At 38.9% G+C, this 23,642-nt stretch overlaps 1 protein-coding gene across 3 annotated transcripts in view; it reads left to right on the top strand.

Annotated features, from left to right (window-relative positions):
• The window catches only part of DLGAP2 (DLG associated protein 2), a 428,484-nt gene that overhangs the window by 56,922 nt on the left and 347,920 nt on the right, over positions 1–23,642 (top strand). For all 3 annotated transcript variants that reach the window (XM_058419831.1, XM_040059350.2, XM_040059349.2), the window contains exon 2: positions 10,393–10,447. In XM_058419831.1, coding sequence (XP_058275814.1) covers positions 10,393–10,447 — 55 coding nt within the window. The remainder of the gene's footprint in view (positions 1–10,392; positions 10,448–23,642) is intronic.

Below are 23,642 nucleotides of genomic sequence, written 5' to 3'. Positions count from 1 at the left end.
AAAGAAAGAAAGAAAGAAAGAAAGAAAGAAAGAAAGAAAGAAAGAAAGAAAGAAAGAAAGAAAAAGTCTGCATGCACATAGGCAAAGGGGAAAGTCAAAGTCTACTTCCCATGAGCAAGTGATGTTTGGACGCTTCCTGTCAAGCAAGGCTTCAGCATATGTAATGGTACCTCTGGGAGACAAACTCTGAAGATTCATGAATGCTTCCCCTTCCTCCTCTCTCCCTTAGCTTTTATATCTGAGTTGATGTCATATGGTATGGAATATCCCTTTGGCTAATTTGGGTCAGCTGGCCTGGCTGTGTCCCCTCCCATCCCTTTGATGGGGGAAGGAATGTCAGAGGCACAGTGCTTCTCTGCAGTAGCCAAAACACTGGTTTGTTGCCAGCATCTGTCCAGCTACTAATGCGAAACACATCACTATGAGGGCAGTGAACTTTACCTTGGTCAGGCCAAATACAGATGTTTAAAGATAAATCATAGCAGCTTGGTTAAGATTCCATAAGCAACTTCCTGGGCCAAATAACTTTCCATGCCTTACTCTCCCATGAATTCAGCAATTATAGCCCTGGGGTAACTAGTAACTTCTGAGGGAATACCTGTCTTTAGCTGCCTTCTAAAGCTGCTATGATTCTATACGACTTTTGGGTTTTGCAGGTGGATGTAAATGCACTCACTATTCAAATTTAAGATTTATTAGTACAAATAAAAATTGCATATGTCAATTAAAACTATATTTGAAGGAGGCTAGAGGAGCTGATGCTTCTTAATCTTATATTTTACTGTGATATTTGACTGTATCAGTACATTAAATCAAATTTATTAAAATTGTGAAATAAGTTAGGTTGGAAGAGATATCTAGAGATCATCAAGTCCAAGCCTCTGTGCAGTGCAGGCTACTTTCAGAGTTAGAATAGGTTTCTCAGGGCTTTTTCATCTGAGTTTTGAAAATCTTCAAGGATGAAGATTCCACAAGAAAAAAATCTCTGGCATGTCTTTAGCCTTCTCTTCTCTTTCTCAGGGTCCCCCTGCATCTTGGAAGGTGACCACCTTCCAAGACAGACAGGAGTCTCAGTTATCACCCTTGTACCCCTTGGACGTATTCTATCCAGCCTCACATTTGCTATATCCTGTTAATTGAAGTGTTCCCCTCCTTGTTCCTCCTGGACGTGCAGCTCAGGGGTGCAATGCAGGGCCTGGGTGAACCTCTGCAAGTGCTGTAGGGCCAGGACCTGGGCTCCAGGCAAGCAGCAAACTCCTGAGACAGATAGTCTGGCCATCCCTTCTAAAGCACAAGATGAAGCTTGAGTTCTTACCTCTGCAGTGTCTCTGTGGAAAATTGTGACTGACTTTTGGAGAATTAGTGATCTGCCATAGTTATTTTTGTGTCCATGATCCACATGATCCTATCACACTAGAGACAAGATATCTTGCATCTGTGTTATTGCCATTACATAGGAGATGTCACTGCTGCTTGTGGTGGTAAGAGATAGAAGGAATGTTTGTGATTTTTCTCAGGTACGATCTCAGGAAAGTGAATTTTTTTTTTTATTTTGGCTGCTAGATGTGTGCAATGACTGTATATCTGATCACAGAATGATAGGATCAAATAGGTTGGAAAAGACCTTTGAGATCATTGGGTCCAACCCATGACTTAACACCGCCTTATCAACCAGACCATGGCACTGAGTGCCACATCCAGTCTTTTCTTAAACGCTGCCAGGGACTGTGACTCCACCACCCCCCTGGCATTCCAATGCCAAATCACCTTTTATGAGAAGAACTTCCTGATTTCCAGCTTAAACTTGATGCAGCTTAAGATGGTGTCCTCTTGTCCTGTCACTGTTTGCCTGGGAGAAGAGACTGACCCCCACCTGGCTGCAGCCTCCTTTCAGGCAGTTGTAGAGAGCAATAAGGTCTCCCCTGAGCTTCCTCTTCTCCAGGCTAAACAACCCCAGCTCCCTTAGCTAATTCTCAGAGGACTTGTTCTCCATACTTTTCACCAGCCTTGTTCCCCTTCTCTGCACATCCTTCAGCACCTCAACGTGCTTCCTAAAGTGGAGGGCCCAGAACTGGACACAGGACTCAAGGTGTGGACTCACCAATGCTGACTACAGGGGAAGAATGCTCAGTTCTGCTGGCCATACTATTCCTGATCCAGGCCAGGGTGCCATTGGCCCTCTTGGCCATGTGGGCATGCTGCTCATTCATGGTCAGCCTTCTGTCAATCAGATTGAGATACTTAGGAAAGCTTCACCTGAAAGGAAGTTGAACATGCAATTGCTTTTGTCCTGGAGGTTATCATCCTATTAATTTACTTTTGGAAAAAGGAATTAAAACATCAACTGAAAACTCTTGGCCTCTTCCTCCCAGCAAAGTTAGTCTGGCAAGGACGACATCATTATCTCTCAGATTTAGAGCACTTCGAGAGCATCATCATTTCTCAGCTTCAGAGAAATTTGATATTCTTTGTTCCAGATTTTGAAGGCATAGTTTTGGACGATGGTGTAATGGTGCAACCATTTGAACAATAAAGTGAAGGGTTCCAAATGGACCTGTATTTACCATGCTGTGTTTAGTCTGAGGGATCTTAAATAATTTGTGAAAACTCTCATAAGAGCTGCCAATTACGGTAATTGGACCCGGAGGTCACAAATGTATGTATCACTGCAGAAAAGTCTTGTTCTGTCAGTCAAGAGTGTAAGTTTCTGAGAAATGAAAGATATAAAAGAGATTTTGGCTCTTGCTGATGTGTTGTTCTTTAAGTGTCTAAATACTGAAAAGGAAGTCAGAAATAAATGGGGTTTATGGCTGCTGCCAGCACCACCGGTAATCTTTCTACCATTAGAAAAGTATTAAGTATGAAAAGACTGTCTTAAGGTATTATTTTGAATCACTTCAGACATAATTCCAGTCTACAAAAGTTTTTTTCTCCTCAGGCTTGGCTAGTTACTCTATTTAGTCTGTATATTTTATTCTCATGAAAGCAGCGTGGATTATACTTTAGATGACATCTTCTAAAAGATTCATGTTTATGTGTACATGTTAATCATAGGGCAACTATAATTCTATAACTATAGTTCATGCTAGTGCAGATTCATGCTAACAATAAAGTGTCATAAGTGTTCCCATGTTTTCTTTCCTGGGTCATCAAAAATTATCAAGCCTGTGTTTCAGCTTAACTTGTCATGGTGACTTGATAGAAGAAGTAATGAAGCCAATGGCAGTGCAAGGAGATCATTGTAGCACTATACCCTCTCTCCTGGAGTTACTTTCTCTTAGTTTTGATTGAGATATAAAAAATAGTTAATGCAGTCAATGATTTCCTCATTACTTTAATGTCTGTCACCTTTTGTTGAAAATTCTCCTAAGGAAATGTTCCTTCTGTTGTTTTTGTCAGTACTTCCTTTAATCATGGAAAGGGTTGTAGAGAAGTTGCATTTTTTAAGATGTAATACAATCTGAAGTATTAGTATGGATATTGTAATATTTTCAGAATATTTTTGAAATTCATCTTCTTTAACATTTCCTTTTATTCTAAATGCAAAGAACACAATATATGTATTTAAATGTGATAAGGTGTGTGATGATAAATATGTTGATAACATGACAAAGTATTTGATATATGGCAAACATGATTTATTTATTCATTTTCTTCTCCTGTAACTTCTCCTTTCCACGAAATCATCATGTTTTATTTATGTTTTTATAACTAATTGGGAATGGTGGCTAAGGCAGAGGAGGATAAAAGAAAATAATTTTACTAAAAACCCCATAAAGCAGATAAATCATTAGAAAGTTCTGTTTTGACATTAAAGTATCATTTGGAAAAAGGAATTAAAACATCAGTGTACATGTGAAATTGGATATTGGATATTCATCAATATATACATGAAACAATAGCAATCCAGTAAAATCTTGAGGAAACATAATTGGACAAGTCTGGGCTATCTCACCAGAATACAATGAAATGAACTGACAAGACAGGCTTCTCACTCTCATCTCCGTGGGTGGGAGACATTTTGGCACAGGCTGCCTTTGCAGCAGGGTGCGTCTCATCAGGAGCTAAGAGGAAAGGTTGTTTCCTTGGGAGGGCAGAGGAACTGACAGCTCACTGGGAATGATTGAAAAGTCTTGCAAAATCTCTACTACTTCCAGCAGTACCAGACAGACAAAAAAATTAAATCTTAATATGTTCTACTTGGGCCAGCTTTGCCGTTGCAAGTGGGGTCTATGGGGTCTTGCTCTGACAGGGAACACATATGGTTTTGGAATTAGCCTTGGGAAGGCAGGTGCCACTGGTCCTGACGCTCTCTTCTGCCAGAGCTATGTATTTCAAGGACTGATTTTAGGAGTAACTTGGAACTGTTGCTGGTGCTGGTGTAGGTTGCATCAATAACAACAGCTTAAATTGAGACATAGAAGAGGCACAAGGTCACAAGAGGACACAAAAAGATATTTACAGAGTCTGACTCCACGAAGATGAAGGTTGAAGAAAAGAAGAACTTTATTGTTTACAAAGACCTCGCTTATATAGATTCTGAACAATGACCAGGGATTGGAGAACAAGGATACTACCTCTCCATCTCACTGGCCAGACTAGAAGTCAATCAGTTGACTCTCATCAGAGAGGAATGTGGAAAACACGATTGTTTACAGTACAAACCATGAGAACTTAACTACAGAGCTGAAGACATCTCAAAAAGCTCATATAATATGGCAACAGCACACTAGTAATGAGGTTATCTTTTGAGTTCTTACAGGAATGGAAATGATAACTGGTATTGGATACACTCCCTAGATACCCCTTAAAAATCTTCACCAAATATAATTATGCTTGTGGGATTGCTATGAAGTTCAGATTTGGCTTTGGTAGGTTGAACCAACTGTGTATTGTTAGAGATCTGAAGGCAAGCAGACTTAATGCAACACTTCACCACTTGGTTGCATAGAATCATCATAGAATTATAGAAAACTTGGGTTAGAAGGGATCTTAAAGATCATCTGGTTCCAACCCCGGTGCCATAGGAAGGGACACCTTCCACTAGAGTAGGTTGGTGGTCAAAGTCCCATCCAACCCGACCTTATACACTTTCAGGGAAAGGGCAACCACAGCGTCCCTGGGCAACCTGTTCCAGTGCCTCTTTACCCTCTGAGTAAAGAATTTCTTCCTACTTTCTAATCTAAGTGTCTTGACTTTTAGTTTAAAACTATTTCCCCTTATCCTGCATAAGTCTGTCTGCTCTGAAAGAATTACGGTAATACTGTAATGATAAGCCTTTGATTTATGATGGTTTGTATCACCCAACAGCTTGTGAACAGGAAACCTTGCCTGCTTTTTACACCCTGTCTGAAGTCAGATACCTTTACAGACCTGCCAGATAAGTAGCTGCTGTGAGCAGCCAAATCCCAAATCCCTTTTTTCTGCTTAAGAAGCACCACTGAACAGGTTCCAGAGCGGTTCCTTCTCCTTCAACAGAGCTGATGGGACAGAGACATCTAAAATCCTCAGGTATGAAGCCCAAAATCCTCAGGTATGAAGCAAAAAATAGATTTAAACACAAAAATATAATGTACCCCTTTAATGACAGAAGGCAACAAAAGACATTCAGAGAAGCATGAGCACAGAATTTCCAGTGGTTTAAGATCTAGTTACAAACATTATTCCAAAACTTTTCTGTAGTAGCTGACAAAGAAATTTTTCCTAAAACAAAAGCCCTGAGAAAAATATAAGGAAAACCAAACACAGAGACAGAATGGATATGATCCTTAGAACGAAAACAGACAAAATTAATTCCATGAGGCAGATGGTAGGATGGTATCAGTGGTTAGCACAGAGCAGTGCAGGTAGAAAGGTTAGAAGGTGCCTCTCTTTTCCAAAGAAGTGACGCAACCTTTGAAAGACAAAAAAATAGGAACTCACTGGATCACAGCCAAGTATCTAACCTGAATTGTCTTCAGTACCATACTGCTTCCATAGAAGCTTCAAGGCACACCTGGTGACTGACTGTGCCCATGGACCATTTCTTTGCAACCATCAGTGCATGAGTAAATCTCATATTCTGGAATCTCTTTTCTCTGCAATTTTATAAATTGGTGTGGATTCTCCCCGTATGTTTTTGACACATTTTCTTCTTGAATGTTACCGTATTCTTGCAATCAAAATGTTTCACACGCTAATTGCAATAGTTTTATGGGGAGGGGGTTTGGAGCACAGGGGGCTCTGCCAGCGGCAGTCCTTGAAAATGGTTGAACACGAGGGCCACAAACAGGACCTGTGTGGCTGGCATGCCTAAAAAGGGAATGTTCTGACTTCCTCATCTTTGTATTCACTGTATTTCTAGGATGTAAAAAGCAAAAAAATATTGTCTCATCTTGGACCCGAAATTCAAGTTGAGCTTCTTTCCTTCTGGCAAGTTTCAAATCACAGTATAAATCCTTGTTAAGTTCTGCCTTAAATTTCTGTTATCGAGCACTCAGACTCCTGAGTTGGGTGCTCTGCAAATTTGGACCTGTGAAACATTCATTTTCAGTTGTCTCAATTTTTAGCAGAAAAAAAATGTAAATGGAGAAGGATAAGTAGTATTTAGCTCATTTTTCTATGGCTATTTTGGAGTAGAAAGCAAAACATATTTATCATTCAGTACCAAAGAGAGGCCTGATCATCTTTGTGCAGCAGATACTTTTGAGTAGATACCCATTTCACAGAGGCCTTTTTGCACATGAGAATTATTTTGCTTCACATTTCTGCTTCTCTGTAAAGTGGGGATTTTTTTAGTGGGTTTGAAGTTAATACTTTCTAAACTTAAAATGTTGTTGTTGTTTTCTTGTGGTTTGTTTTGTTTTGTTTTGTTTTGTTTTGTTTTGTTTTGTTTTGTTTTTAAGGAATAAATTCTAGTCCTTGTTATATCACCCTAAAAAAAAAAAAAAAAAAAAGTTGTATACTGAACACTCAAAGGACTTATCTGTCTTATTTTAAAGAAATTGAAGGAAACTTTCCAATCAAACTTACAAAAATACTATCTTTATTAAACTTAAATCAGCTCTGTAGCTACCCTGTGTTGCTCTGAGGAGCTGTCTGAATATCTATATTACGTATAGCTACAAGTTAAAATCTGAACACTGATCATGACAGCTAGATATTTATATATCTCCAAGCACAGCAACCTATAATGAAAAAAAAAAAAAAAAGGAAATACATCCAAATCAATATCCAACCACCACAATTAGTATTTTTCACTGACTTTGAGGATGCTTTCATCCTGGCATCATAAGCAAAGACTATGTCCCTGCTACATGTAACTGTGCAGCGCTATACCATTGACCAAAGTTAATTTGCCTACTGCTAGGGAAGCACCTTGATGTGAAGGACATACCACCTGCTGTATTATTTATTTTTGTTTCTGCATCTATGAGTCCATTTTTAATTTATTATTGCAATGCCTTAACTCCCAGCTGGGAGCTTATAAAACAACCGAAGGTTAAATCATCAGTTAATATCATTGAAACCTGTTTCTCTTTTGCCTTTTCGCCTTCCTCCCCACATGTAAATCCCTCTAGTTGCTCACATATTTTGATTTCTACAGCAGAAACCAGTCTAAGTCTGCTTTGGGTAAAGATTCCCTCTCAAATTGCTCATGTAGGTAAATTTCAAACAACCAAAATGAAAAAAAAAAAAAAAAAATCTAAGGATCTTCTGTAAAATTAGAGAAAAATCTCAGAGACTGATAAAACATTTTAGGCATTTTAAGCAGTATACTAGGAATTACAGCATGCAACTGAATGAAAGGAAAGCAGCAGGGGAAAGGAGAGACTTGTAGAGGGAAAGGTGACACTTTTGCTGAGGAATTCTCCTGTCAATTTCCCTAGGGAGGAGAGAAACAAAGTGGGGAGAAAGTGGGAGGAGAGCAGTGTGAAAAGGCTCTTGGATACCATGGAGATGGGTACAGTGTAAAAATCTGTATACTGTAGATAAGTAAGTGGGAGGTTGATATCAAACTCCTAGCAGCCAGAAACTGTCTTTGTGCAGGGTAAACACGTTAAAGGCCTGGGGAGCAGGAAGTATTGTTTAAGAGTTCGCCATACTCTTTACCTATTTAGCGCTATAAGAGAGTGAAGGAAAGGGACAAATAAATGTTTTTTGTGGTTTTTTTTGTATGTCTGTTCTTTTATTCATATTCAGTCTACCAGGAAATGTAAACTGTTTTCTAGAGGTTATTTTTTAATGTTTTTTATTTTTCCATTGAAGTTGTCTTCCAGCTTCAGACCTGCTTTTTTTTTTTTTTTTCTTTTCTTTTTCTTTTTCTTTTTTTTTTTTTTTTTTTTTTTTTTTTTTTCCTGGCTCTACTTTTAATTTCAGTCTTAATTTGATTAACTGGAAGCTCATAATAAATTCATAATGCTTCTTCATCGTTCATGCATGTGGGGAAGAAAATATGACAGATTCCTGAGGAACTAAATGTTACTTTATGTCTGAGTAAGACAGTATGTTTTTAAGATTCAGTCTTTGTGTTACATTGCTTTGAAAGACTGTCTCAGCTCATTTTAGGATTTCTTTGCTCTCTGCTTATAATTTTTATGCTTTCAATGCCTATAAGACTGCTGTTATTTATATCCATGGCCATAAGGAAAATGCTATAGTTTGTACTATGACACTGTATTTCCAAGAATTATTGGATTTTATTAAATTCTAAAATGTCAGAAACACTCTGGAATGGTGAGTGTGTTTTCAGAAAATTGTTATTTCTGCCATTGATTCTTCCCAAAATACACGCTGCTTGCTGCCTATGAAGCAAGGTAAAGCAAGCTGATTTTATTTTACTATTTATCCACAAGCTTATCTTCAGAATAATGCCAAAACAAGTGAATTGCTTTTGTGAAAGCTTACATTTAAATGCCATACCTTGTGTGTAAAATTTAGATGAGTTGGATGGGGAGACGGTTCTCATCCCTGTCAGTTGTACCCATTGCTTTTTGTTCAGGGAGTCCTTCTGGCCACAGACTGACTCCTGAAGTAATAATGGCAATAAAAGCAGTGTTTTACAATAGCCTTGCCTCTGCGTGCATGCTTTCAGGAGGAAGCATGGTGCAGCAAGGTTCTTAAGACTTTAAATTGTTTTGCTGGAGGACACACCAGCTGAGACGTTCATCCTCCTGGGAGTTCTGAAAGTGAGTATTGGAAAAGTCCTGCAGGGAGGAATGAGGATGTGCAGCACTGCCACAGGGGCTGTACATGTCTGGGTCTGAGCAGTCTCATCCCTGGCTATTAATCTTGGCCAAACAGCAATAGCAGTCTTTGGGAAAAGTAGAAATGTCTCTATTCCCTAAAATATTTTACTTCCTAGATCTTCAGAACTTAATGCCAGCTGTGGTGGTGCTTGGGGTCTTCTTAGAGGTTGGAAGCCCAGGATTCCCTGCAGGTGGTGGTGCTGGCCTGCAGTCTGTAGAAACTGTTTGTTTTTTTTTTTTTCCTTTTATATTTCAGACTTTAAAGGGTGCATGCTCATCTGCAAGGGTAAATTTGAAGAAGCTGTCTTAGAGCCTGATTTTTAATTGGCTTTTTCTCAGAAACAGCAAAAGAGAAGCCATTAAACTTTAAGCTACAATTTTAGTGATGCTGATATCATTGTCCAGGGTGCAAATTCTAGATTTTAAAGTCAGATTAAAATCAAGTATTGGGTGCTTTTACAAGTGGTTGCTAGTAGGAGTACCAAAGCTGGTTGTCTGCACCAAAATTGGTGAATTTAATATGTAAATCTGTGGAGAAGAGTGAGGTCCTGCCTGTAGGAAAGGGCCAGTGGTGGTGGTCAGCTTCTGCAGTATTTCTCACTGGCTGCCAGAAACATTGCACCATGGCGGATGTGGTGAACCACAAAATGTGGATCCTCTCTGTCCCCATTCCCTTGAGTTTCCTACCTCAGCTTCTGGAGTTTAATGTTGTCCGCTAGAAGTGGCTGTGTGGAGAGCAAAATGCTGTGCTTTAGAATTTGGACCTGGGTAATTTACAACAAGCTGGATGCCATAACCCCAGGGCCATGTGTGCAAAATCAGGGACAGCAGCATCACTGACTGATAACATACTGTCTTTCTAAGCTGAGCATGTTCGATTATGGTCCTAGGCTCTTTTAATCAACTTTTGATATTGTAATCAATGGAGAATGTGAAACTAACTTTACAGGCAGTAATAAGCAGCTAATTTTGCAAGATTATTCTGTGTTTGCAGTTCCCTATGAACAGAATTCACCTTTACATCACATGACAGTTAATTTGGATTCAGTTTGAGAGCACAAGGCTTGATCAGATGCAGAAAATGCAGCAGTCCAGCAATCTCAGGCTTTTCTTCATAGGATGTTAAAATATATATCCATTAACACCTGTTTCTTTGTTGCCACAGGTTCTGCCTGGCATACTGCAGAAGCATTGCTGTATTTTACCTGACAGGAACACAGGTAAACTTTTTTCTTAATGAGTTAATATTGTAATATGATTTGGAGAAACACAAACAGAAATTGGATTATATAGAGAAGCCTCGTTTGCTATTTATGGTCAATATATTGTCTTATAGGGAGTGTTAACTTGGATGTTTTGTTTAAAATACCTGCTCTCATGTGAAGATTTTATGTATTCTGTTAACATTCTGGAGGTGGCACAGTTGTAGAGGTTGCTCTCAGGTCTTGCTTATAAAGTTATTTGTATGAACTTCTGAAGCGTTTCTACATTCTTAATTGTGAAGTTACTACTTTGTCAAGAAAGGGGTTTAATACTGGAGTTTGCAGTCTGGTCCTGTTAAATCACAAAAGTACTAAGCATTAAGTCTCATGGAGCTCTGACTGCAGATAAATGCTTGCCCTATGCTTATTTTTCAGAGTAGAGGAATAGACTAAAGGAGAAGACAGAAGGAGTATCACTAACAATACCTTATTGTTGTGCAGAAAGAAACTTAAATTAATGTGTTTGTGAAAGAACAAATTAATTGATGAGAATGATATTGGAAGAGAAAAAAGCTGTGATTTATTTTTACATTCTTTTATTACAAGAAGAAGTATTTTTTTTTTTTTTTAATAAGTTTAAAAATCCTTTCAGAAATACTATCATTTGAGTGAAAGTGACTGCATATGCAACTCTGGGTATGATTTGACAGATTAATTTTAGAGAAATAGGAAGAAAAATATAACTTTTTTTCTAGATCGTCTTAATAGAATATATGTGACTGCTGGCGTTTCTTAAATCTGCATTCCCCTTTCCCCCAGTAGGTACCATTAAAATAAACCAGTTTGCTCCTTGGCTTGCTATTACCTGTATTTCAGGCACAGTTTGTACTAAAGGTAATTACAGAGAGAACTTGACAACTGTGTTGAACTGTAGTGGGATTTGTGGTTACCTGCCAATGTTCAAATGAAATTTAAAATCTGATTTCCATTTTCGAATGTGAACATGACAGAAGTACTCTAGTAAGATAGTTAATATCACACCCCTGCCAGCATGAGTCTGAAAGTTTATAATTAGCAAACAAATTGCAGACAGACTTTGGCCTTCATAACAATTTCAAGAGTTCCTGAAATCTGGGCTTGGTGTAATGACCTCAGCCCTGCCTGTGCGCTCTTTTGCTTATATCTTATGCCTATTATTTTTTTCCTTTTATTTGTAATATAAGAACTTGATCCAGATTCCACTGACAAACAAACTCTTCTTAACTTATATAGAAATGTATCATGTAGATATCAAAGAGAGAGTTACATGAAATGATAGCCTGGAGATGGGCAGTAAGACTGACCATTTATCTGGAGAGGGTATAGTATGCCTTTAAAACCAATATCAAGAAAACCATATATCTAAATTCTCAGTCACATGCAATAGTGCCTTCATTTGGACATAAGAAAGAAGGAAAGAAAGAAAGAGCTTTCTAATGTAAAATTTGGTTTTGAAAATTTTGAACTAATCTCTTTGAAATCTATCAGGCTTTGGTATGTAGCAGCTGCTGTACATACTTCTGTCTGAAAATATCTGTGAGTTCTACTGTGTCTGTGTGACTGCTGCAGTATCTTTTTATGCTCACCTACTATATAGTAGGGGGTTGCCAGCAGGTACGAAGTAAATGAAATCCATGTTCCATTTTCCTCCACTTCTCCCATTTACAGTGTGGCAGAGAAAAGGAGAAGGAGAGTTCAGACAGGACATGGGGGATTTTTCACCTTCTTTCTGGAGTAAAGGAGTGACTGAATTACAGTTTGATTAATTGCATCTGTTGGAGAAAAATGAACCTTTGTCTTGTCAGACTTTAGGTCTAAATCAATTAGTCCAAACTAAAACCAAGAAATTCAGTAAATTTGTGTAAATGTGGAATGTGCTATTTGCATTCAAATGTATACATCATACATAATCTTGTCCAGCTCCACTGTCAGTAAATGAGCCCAGGAAAATTACCTGGCTGTGAGCTGTAGGTCTGTTTGTGTTCAGCTGTTGACATTTGGAGGAACTGAGCAATGTGCAGGCTTGGGTGTTGTTCCTATAGAGAAGGATAAGGAGAAATGGACTAGGTGTAGGGATGGGAGAAGAGAGAGGGGAAGAACCATGTCATGAGACTGGCAAAACCATTAGGGAAAAACAAGAAGCTGTACAGAGTAGGGTGAGTGAAAGGGAGAGAAGCAGTAGCAGTTTCTTCACTAACAGCCGTTGAACAGTTCAAGCATAGGCAGCTTGGTGTTCTTGGGCTCCTTGTTCAAGCGTGCACCCATGACCAGACTCCTGCATGCTATCAGCACTGGAGCTGCACCCCAGGGACAGAAATGAGCCCTTGAGAATGATGGGGCAAGTGCTGCCAGGCAATCCTTTTGTCTGGCTGCCCTTCAGACCTAAGTTTGATTCTTGGGGAATATATGCAAGAAGTCTGACAAGTAATATGTCCCTGATTGTCTGTACTCTAGAAAACTGCATGTCTCACTGTCCCTTCCTACACTGTGTAGGAGTTTGAGGTGACCACACTTTGTCAGTATTGGTATTCTGTATTTGTAAACTAGGGAAAAGGACCATGCATGGAAAGATAGGTACATGGGAGTAGTGATCTCCTTCCAGTGGTGGTGGTGTGTCAGTACATCCACTGTGAACTGTTATTCTCAGTGCTTATAACTTAGCTATAAAAATATGTCCTGCAAAGACTTTCAAAAGGGAGCATAAAAAACGTAGTTCAACCATCCCATAGCAATGCAGTTTTGGAAGAAGATACATATTTAAGGAGATTATGTGTTTCAAAGGTGAAAGAATGATTAATTTTCAAACATATAAAATCTTTAAAAAATGTCATTTTCTAAATAAAACACTGAATACCGCTAGTGGGTTGCTTGAATTAAGCTTTGCTAACAGACAGTGATGTTTCAATTCTTAAGTGTTAATTTATTTGTGGCTTTCCATTAATGATATTTTCCCTACTTTATTAAAAGTTCATATAGCATGCACTGGCACAATGTGTGCTTGTTATTGTGTTAGCTGGTATCCAGAAACTGTATTTATCACCTACTCTGTTACTCAAGAAGCAAAAGATCCTAGGCCAGACACCTTTATTCTACACTTCCATCTTATATGCCATAACAATACTGTAAGAACTGTATTGATGGCCCTGTTTGGTTTCTTTCCATCTCCTAACCAGACAGCAACAACTGGGATGCATTAGCAGTCATAGAGTTTATTGGAAGAAAAGCAGCTACATGCTCTGTACATGCATTAGTAACAAGATCATAAGGGGAATCAGTGTGAATGTAGTAATGACCAGGTGGGGAGCAGCTTGCTTATTTTCTTGAATTACAACCCTGTCTCTCTCCAGCTCCATCTGGGAGAAATAACCCATCCCTTTTTATGGATATCCACCACCCTCTGTGTACACATGCAGTCAGCTCATATTCCCTTTATAAATATTTCCTAGCAATGATCCATCCCCCTATATTGGGAAATCTTCAGCCAGTTCAGAAGTCCTTTCTATTACTGGAGAATCACTTCTGTAAACCCTAAGCAGATGCTAAGGTTGTCCTTCCTCCCTCCCTTAGTCCAGTTCTTGGATATGGTAATGGATAATGGACCTGTTTATGCAGTATGAGCAGTGCCCTTGGTTTCTACCTTCAAAATGAAGATAGCCATTAAATGCAATATGTTTTGGCATTCCTAAACAAAACCAAACATTGAGGGGTAGGAATGCTGATTCGAAACAGAGAAGTCAATGTATCCTGCTGTGGGTTGCTTTTTATTTAAATGTATGTATTTTTAAAATTTATTTTTATTTCCTATCTTGCTTGAAATAGAACTCTTCAGGCAGCACATGCGGGTTGTTTAGCTGTAGAAAATTTCATGCAAATAAAAAGAGGAAATATATCTGAAAGCATATGCTTTTGTATATTCTGTGTTTAAGCAGTCTTTGAGCAGAAGAGTGAATTATTTGGATTTTGATTTTTGTTTATCCCAGGACTCCCTGTATCTAGCACAATACATGATCCTCAAGGTGTGCATGAATATATTTGGTGAAGTAAAACATAATAGAACTCCTTAACAGAAGGCACTCAGTGTGATTTTTACATTGCTGCAGCTGTTAAGTGGACATTCTTGCACTGCAGAGATGCTGATAGCTGTGTGTTTTGTCTGTCTCTGTTGTGCTCTTGATACACAATTATTAGTTTTCAATCATGTGAGGAAATTGCACAAACAGCTTCTATAGTATTCTTTTCCATTGTAGCTGTGAGTTTAGTATGTGGTGGACTGCAAATTTGGGCTCATTTTCTCCACTGAAGATCCCAAAGGAAGGAATGAATCAATAGTCACTAGCAACTTCTTGGGCTGATTCATTATTTGACGCTTTAATCTTGAATTCCCTCTCTCATCCTGAAGGAGAACATAGGTACAATAAAGAGCATCTGCAGCTATCTTGCTGACTTGATTCTGATAAATAGCTCTCTTAAACTTTGAGCAACAGTCTTAGGGGAAAAAAAAAAAAAAAAAAAAAAAAAAAGGGAAAAAAAGACTGATGTTGTCTCAAGTTTCTTCATAACCCATTTTCAGGTCAGCTCTTGTGTGCTGATATTGAACTTGCACAAGATGTTAAATCCTTCATTATAATCATCCTCTTTTGTCCACTGCATTTCCTAAAATTGCACTGAGAAAAGTGTGGCCAATGTTCTGTTTTCTGCAAAGAATGAGTAATATCTTCTTGAGAGAGTGGTAATTGCTTTATATACAAAAGCAAGAATTTAATAATAACCAATCTCTTTACTGGGTAAAGTGTAGCCCAAGACAGGAATGTTTCATCCTTTGCTTGTTTGCTTTTCTTCTTGTTGCTTTAAGAACAAATATTGAACTGGAGAAAAATCGAAGGTGGTATTAAATAGAATTCCTGCACTAAAATTTACTAAATTGGATAAAGAAGTTAACATAGCTTTTGTTGTTGTTTGTTTTCTTTAACCACAACTGTGTTAGCTTATTAGATTTTAAAATACAAGTAGTGTGAATTGGTGCTCAAAGCCAATGTGGTTTTTAACTAGCGAATACGTTGTTGACTGCTAGTTAATTTTTATATATATATACACATACACACACACATATATTTACTTATTGAAATGCAATGGATGTTTGTAAGAAGAGCCACCCAGATGACTGGGCTGACAATGCATGTATATGAACTGTACAACAGCCAGTTTGATTCCACAGGAGGAGTTGCAGCATAGTGTTCAGAAGCCAGTCCTGTTACAAAAATATCTTTACCATATTCACTACCATATTACCTTCTATCTGAACATTTTGAAGTATTAAATTAATTGTGATGAATTTTTGCCTTGCTCCATTGTGATAAAGAATTTTTTTCCTATCATATCCTTTTTTATCAAAGAGGAAGTCAGATTATCAACTGCTGCCACACAATAATATTCACTGTGGTAATATATCATCTTCTTTAGAAGTTTTTTGCTGAAACTGAAGTTGTCCTTTTGCTTTCAAGATGTAGCTATAGATTTTACACAGTTTCTACAGATTTTACCTGCTGTCTGCTTGCTGAGTTAAACATGAGCATTCTCATTCAGATGTTCAGCTGCAGGCTGCCTGCTGGTACTTTCCAGTCCAGTTTCCATGGAAATGGGAATTAGACGGGAGAAAATAAAGGAAGACTAAGTATTTTCTTAATCTTCTAGTTAATCCAGAAGTTCTCTTACCTTGGTGTCAAGGTTGTTTTGCTTTTAGTTGGATAGGCAAATGATGCCATCTTCTTCAAATTCAGAAATAAATAAAACTCATTATCAGAGCTGTTACAAACAATAGCTGTTACCATGACTCTGGACTCTCTAGTGGTGCTGGAAATCACCAGAAGAGGATGAAGAAGGAAAAACTGAACTGGACTGTGAAAGAATAAACTGATGAAAGGATGTGTGGCAATACCCAGTGGCCATTTTAGACTTAGTACTGTTGGATGTCTATCTCGAGTAAGGAACTATACACTTTCCATCTCAAACTAGCCAGAAGACTACCTTGTCTTATTGGATCTGTATGTACCTAGGATTGTTCATCTTGATCCACTAAAATCTGGTCTCCATGAGAGCAAAAATATAGGCAGTTTGGGCTAGACTCATACTTCAAAGGGGCCAGGTCTATTACCTCAGGACCAATAGGACCTCAGACTTCAATATCAAGACAGCTATAAGACTAATCAACACATTAGTCCACTTAAAATAACTGGACAGGCTAGAAGACTCTGGATAAGTGTGAACATAAAAATGGTTTAAGGCTCCAGCTGACACAGACCTCTATGCCATTCTGCTTGTGGTGTAAAAAGAATGATCACAGCACACAGCGCTGGTGCTTCAGTCTTTGCATGGTGTTCTACTTGGTTGCAAGTAAAGTACAAAGACATTTTTGGAGTTCCAGGTCCTCTACTACCACTAGCTCATCCAGGGAGATGTTTTTCCACTCTTATTACTGTTATGAGAACTCACAGTTTTGCTTCACCCAAAATTATGTAGTCTTAAAACCAAAATACTGAACAAAATACTCCACTGATGTTTAGATGTCATGTTAAATGTTTCAAGATTGATAAAATACGCTCCCCTGAAAGGCAAGTGTTGATTACCCCTCTGCTCTCGGGACTGGGTGTAAACCCTTAGCTGTAAAATAGCACTTTCCCAACAGTCTCACCCTCACATATGTTGGAGAAACATGGACTGAAGAAAGAATTCTGACTCGGTATGGCTTAATTCTAGAGGGACACGTGGGCATGCGTGTTCACAGTCTCTTTGCCTAATGTCACAAGAGTCCTGGTAGCTAAAAGTGTGTAGGAAGGAAATTCTCTCCAGAAACAGTACCCCTTTCCAGAAAGCTTGCTTGACCTTTACTTCTGAAATGTTTTGTAAAGCATTCCAACGTGTACAGCTCAGCTGCTGAAGGAAGAGAGAAGTGTGCATCATCAGATGCAGAAACTGCAGGCAGCTCTGATAACTGGCCACGTTAATAATGTGAGTAAGTCTTGATAAATGAAAACTGTATGTAGAATGACTGATTTCTATATGCCACAGTTTGGGATTTTTATTTTTTCCTGCTTTCCTCTATTTGTGAAACGGTTGCCCAGGCATTATGTAAATCACGTGGACTGAGGGGCTCTGAGTGTGTGAGTGTACTGTACACGGGCACTCTCTTGCGGAGGAATGTGGTTTTGAAGTTCACTGCCAAAAGGTATGTCTTGGCCAACACAGTGCAGCGTGTGGGTAGAGGTAAAGAGTTTGTAATTGAGCAGAGAAATCAAAATACAGACACTTCTACTCATACAGTGAGTAAGGAAAAATGTTAGTGTGTTTTTCTAGAACAACTATAAGTTAATGGCAAGGAGCACAGGGAATTCTTACAGGTCTCAGAGGAATATAGCTGTAATGCTGAAGGACTCTTAAATTAATTGATTTTACTGGGTTCAGTAGACCACACCGATATTTCATTACCCTTAGAGAAATTTGTCTGTGGGCCAAAAAAACTATTCCTTGTCCTTTTAAAGCTCTCAGGGGTGCCTACACAAAAGTATCTGTGTTCCTCACTTCAGTAGCGTCCTGCCTGTTCAACTAAGTTTAGGCACCTCTGAAGCAAGTACAGACCTCTTGGATGGTATGCATTAATTACATATAAGTCAGTTGTGCAAAGTATAAGAGTAATAGGCATGTTTTATTTGCTACCATTTTTTCAACATTATATTCTTTTTCCCCTTAAATTGCAATTTAAGTGTGTAAGGGTTGCAGTGTCCTTCTCGGAGCAGCGGCTCCTCCACCCAAGCTAGCTTGACACTGCGATCACATGGGGAAGAACACCCCTCTGGATCCTGGAAACCAGAGGAGTGGTAAAGGGGTTTTCCCCTTATCACGGGAGAGACCAGGCCGACAGCGAAGGAAGGAGTCAGACTCAGCTGGAGGGCAAAAGTCCAAGGTCTTTATTCAGTCCCACCTAGGGACATCCAAACCTCAGGGAAGCTACTCCAGCCAAACCTCCCCAGGCAAGGAGAGCTGGGCTTATATCCAGGGGAGGGGCTACGGGAGGAGACAAACCCACATCCAATGAGGGAAAAGGTGGGAGTGGAACAGGGTTGGAGGGACATTCAAAGAAACCAATGAGGACATAAAGGGAGGAAACTCCTCGCCTGCTGCTCTATCACTCGATGTCCTTTACCCAAACTCTCCAGAAGCTGGGAGGAACAATCGAATGACAGACAGGGCCCATAGGAGGGGACTGGGAGGAGTGTGGGAGGATGGACAGGGAAGAGGGACAGGGACAAACCTTGGAACATAACATTTCTTAGGAGAACAGGGGTTGCGGAACAAACCATTATAATGAAAAAAAATAACATAAAATACAATACGAAAATAAATAACAGATCACAATGCAACATGTAAGTACATTGTTATCTTAAAAAGGTATCTGTTCCTGAGCTTTGAAGACACCCAGTCCTGAGAAGAGTAAGCAATCAAAACAGCATTGGAAGTGACCACCAGTCTTTTATTCCAGGTTCATTTCATTTGTATCACTATCCTCCAATTTGATGGAAGTTCTTCAAGGTTTTAGGGAACAAAACAATTTTTTTTTTTGGGGGGGGGGGGGCGTTGTGGGAATAATGGAATCTATCATGAAAGTTTTCTTGAAAAAAGAATGTAACTTAGAAACAATAAGGACTAGAACTCACATTGCTAACTTCTTAAAAGAAATCTGTTTTATGAAACTCTTATTTGCTTTATTTTGTCCTTCTTCACCTGCCTCCCACTCCTCCCACCCCTTTTTTACTAGAAGAGTGGGAAAGTATGGGGAACTGAGTTCTGTATCTAAGATGCCCACAGTGTTAGATAACTTTTATTTTCATAAGATGCTTGAACAACCTTTGCCTGCTTTAAGGCATGTTTCTTAATTTGGAATAGTCTGCCTCATGTTTTGGACTAGTATTTAACGGTCTAGGACAGAATAACAGTTTAAAAGAGATGCAGCATGCAAGCACGTCCATCTGTGATTAAAACCATCAGAGCTTTCTTTCATTCTGGTTGTGCATTTTCCAGGAAGGGATATCCTCCTTTCACTGATGTACTAGTGGACACTTTCTCCAGGTGTACCTTTTTTCTTTCAGCTGATTTTATTAATGTACAGTTTTTCCTGTCCTTCCTAAATCTTCTTGTATTAGCTGATTGGGTGGGAGTACTAAGACATATATTTTGTTATCAAAACATCTGAGCTGTTCACGCTTTCCATTCTACAGTGATATTCTCTATGTTTAAAATTATTTACTTTGCTAGAATGATTTTATTTGTAGTAATGCTGTATGACGTGGTTCTCCTGCCTTTTGGGATACTATAGGAGCTATAAATAACAGCTGTTAATGTCTACAGTCATGCACAACAGGAAGCAATTTAACCACTTGTCTCCTCCCTGTCACAATGGGAAATATCAAGCATTTCTGCATCAATAATGCATATGATCCCCAAAGCCTTTAGTGGTGCTTATTGTAGAAGTATATTACCAGAGGCAGTGCTGCACCCTCTGCACTTGAGATTAAATGGTAGCAAATGTTTCCATGCATGTGGTTTAGTTGTCTCAGTATGACTGTGCATTGCTTAAGACACCCGCTGTACCTCCAGAGAATCTCTCCCAGTCTGCCAGCCAAGAGGAGTGACGCTATTAGGTAGGGAAAAGCAGGGGAAGAGCTTGGGAATAGCAGAAACTGACTCATTAGCTTATCCTTCTTGACACAAAGATCATTGAGGCAAGGAAGGAGTAGAGAAAGTGAAGATGTTTCACCATAAAGGAGGCTGATATTTCAGTATATCTATGAAAGTCATTGTACAAAATTAGATGCATGTTGTCACTTGTAGGTTGTATTAATTTTACTAAAATATGTTGCCTTGCTGGACTTAGGTAGTTAAATGCTTAAGTGAGAGAGTTTGAATTATGTAGTTGGCCAAAGCTGCTGTCCCAGAATTCCCCAGGTCTTATCTGGACACAGCTTAAAATCAGGGAAGAAGTGAGGGTATGAGTACAGTACCAGGGAAAGTATGAGAAGCATAACTCACAACGGTGCTCATTTGACAGCAAATCCTGGGGATGAATCATCTGCAGATTTTCAGTGGTATATATAGGAAACCTAAACTTACCAAAGAATAGCAAGGGGATGACAAAAAGCCATGGAGGCATTTGCGGTTGTTCTTACCTTATGTAATGGCTTCTCGAATGTCCTTTATAAACCAAGGATTGATCCTCTGTACTGTACCATTAAAACTTGTGAGCCAAGAGCCTCCATACTGAACATGGGCAGAACAATGCTGGAGGCTGCAGCTGACAGAAGTTTAATTCATGAACCACCTTCACAAATATATTTGGAAATTGTGACTCACAGAAATCAGCCCACAAGGCATAAGAAATTACATCATGGTTAAGCTGCAGGTGATTATAAATGTAAGTGATAAGATAAACTTCAGGGAAAGACATGTATATATTGAAAATGCTTCAATACTTTTTGCTCCCCTTCTAATTTGGAGGGCAGTTGGAGGAGGCAATACAAAGCTGAAAAGCTGAAGAAGAAGGATCAGCATGGCATGGACTGGTAATACCATGTGTTACAAGATGTGTCCTTTCTTTCCTTACTGTAAAGACTTGGAAATCATCTACAGCCATAAGCATCTGTCCATTAGGACTAGTGATCAATGCTTCATATACCTGAGTGTAAATCTTTCTGATGTATTGTATTTGCACCTAATAATAATAATAATGATTCTTTACCAAAGATCATTAGAATTTGTTGCCCAGTGCTAAAATGTTCTCTCTCTTGTTTCTATGGAAACTGTAATACTGATAAGACACAGTAAACAAATGCACTGTATTATAAACCTCCCCTTTAGCAGGACATTCATTTTATTAATATCTGTCCAAATTTGTCTGGTGACAGGTATTGTTCATTTAACCATTCAAACAGTAAAATATCTATTTAATTTTCACTGAAGACTTATCTTCTAGCTTTGAGGGTTTCCACTTGCTCTTAAATCATTTTCCTAACACAGTGGTGAGTTGCTTTGTGCCAGTGGTTGCTGCTGCTAATATTTGCCTAGCTCAGAGGAGAGTAGTGAGTGCTTATATGAAGTGCTTCAGAAATAGGAAAATCTAAAGTGTTAAAGTACACTTGTTGCTACCTAATGCAGAAACTAAAAGCTTCTTTTGCCTTTGATTCTTTTGAACATGCTTATATGGCATGGTTTTTTAGATGGAAAGGTGCAGCCTGCTGTCTAAGAATTAGACTTAGATTTTTGTAGAACAACTTACACTTCACAAAGTGGAGTATCATCTTCCTGAGCCATGCCCAATTGCAGTCTTGAAGTGTTTTACCCAGCAAAAAGTTCTCTGTGAATTCTAGAGTGCCAAACACAGCCACACAGTGAGGAGACTGACCTCCTCCCCTGTTCTGGCTGGGAGGACTGGCAGGTTGCAGGCAGAAGCAGGCAGTGCATTCTCTGCAGCACTGAGGATCGTGTGCCTTAAAGGCATGTGCCAACCCAGGGAGCTTGAGCTGAGGTGGCAAACCTCATACTCACTGATAATACAATAAGATTCCTGCTTGATTGCTGATCTTGCCTTCTGTTTTAGAACCTTCCTTCTGTGACACCAGTTTCAAGGTGACTAACCATGCTGAAAAGGTTAAGGAGGTTTTCAAAGATTAAAACAGAATAAATTGTTCAAATGAGTCAATAAATGCTTTGCCTATGCTATGCTTCTTGAGTGGTTTATGGGGAGTGAAAAGTCAAAGCTCAAATAGCCAAGGGTAGGAATGGAGAAGCCTGCTTTGTTTCCATGTGCTGAGGAGATTGGAATTTACTCTGAACCCTTCCCTTGGGCTGCAGAATGAGGCAGTGACCTTTGCTCCAGTTTGTAATGTTAAATACACTTTAGCAACTTAAAGAACTGCCATAGCATAAGCATAATACTTTTTCTTTTCCATGAAAAGCTATGATGCTTGTTTCATTGAAGACCTGCTATGTTGGTGACTTTACTTAAAGATAGTCACTTGTTAAACTGTTTTAGAGAAACTGATGGGAATGAGTGTGCTAATAAGGACAGCTGTTGATCTAGAGAAACACAAATCATCACTCAAAGCCTTGATGTACTCATGGTAATGGTAGACAGCAAACCCCCAATCTGTAGGGTTTTCTTTTCATATTCTTTAGTGGTACTACGAGTATCGTTACTGAGACAGGGACTGAGATAATCAATCTGGAGTTTGGATTTTGGATACAAAAGTGATGAATTATGCTCCTCAAAGACACAGAAATATTTCGATGTTCAGTAAGAAGTAGGCTATTGGATGATGCTTAAGGTATCTACTTTGTGTGAAAACACAAGTGTCTTGGTATCATCCAAAAGAAAGCCTATTTAGGCAGGGCGTCAGGTTTGATGGGGGCCCTTGAGATACTTTTTACTACTTCAGTGAGACTGGCTCCATGAGGAAGCCTTCCCTGCTTTTTCATAACTATTAACTCAAGATGCAAATGAAGGTGCATCAGCCTGCATAGGCAGAGATTTTTTTTGAAGGACTAATAGGTTGTGGGTTTTTTGTGGGTTTTTTTTTTTTTTTTTTGAGAGGCAGACCATAAGCCTTCATTATGATTGTCTTTCTATTTCTAGTGTTTACTTGAAAAGAGATAGATTGCACCATACATCACTGAACTTATAAAGAAGGTTTATAGAAAGACAAAGAAACACTTTTTACTGAGGCTTGTAGTGAGCATTGGGCATTGGTTTCAAACTGAAAGACAGTAATTTTTGATAGGACATAAGGAAGAATTTGTTTACAATGAAAGTGGTGAGGCACTGGAAGAAGATAAGTGGTGGATGACCCATTATTGCAGGTGTTCAAAATTAGGCTGGATAGGGGTTTGTACAACTTGATCTAGTGAAAGATGTTTCTGCCCAAGGCAGGGGGGTTTGGACTAGATGATTTTTGAAGATCCCTTCCAACCCAGACAATTTGATGTATCTGTGTTTTTCTATTTTGGTTGTACTTGTTATTTGAATTAAAATTCAAGGAGGGGTAAATTCTGAGATAGATTTGATTGATTGTCCTTTCAATTGTTATGAGATTCACCTTCATATTGGAAGGCAGATTTTGGCCTTAAGGCT

Source organism: Hirundo rustica, chromosome 3, assembly GCF_015227805.2.
Source record: "Hirundo rustica isolate bHirRus1 chromosome 3, bHirRus1.pri.v3, whole genome shotgun sequence".
NCBI classification, from domain to species: domain Eukaryota; kingdom Metazoa; phylum Chordata; class Aves; order Passeriformes; family Hirundinidae; genus Hirundo; species Hirundo rustica.
Note: the sequence above shows the minus strand (reverse complement) of the source record. Positions and strands in the feature narration are given on the sequence as shown.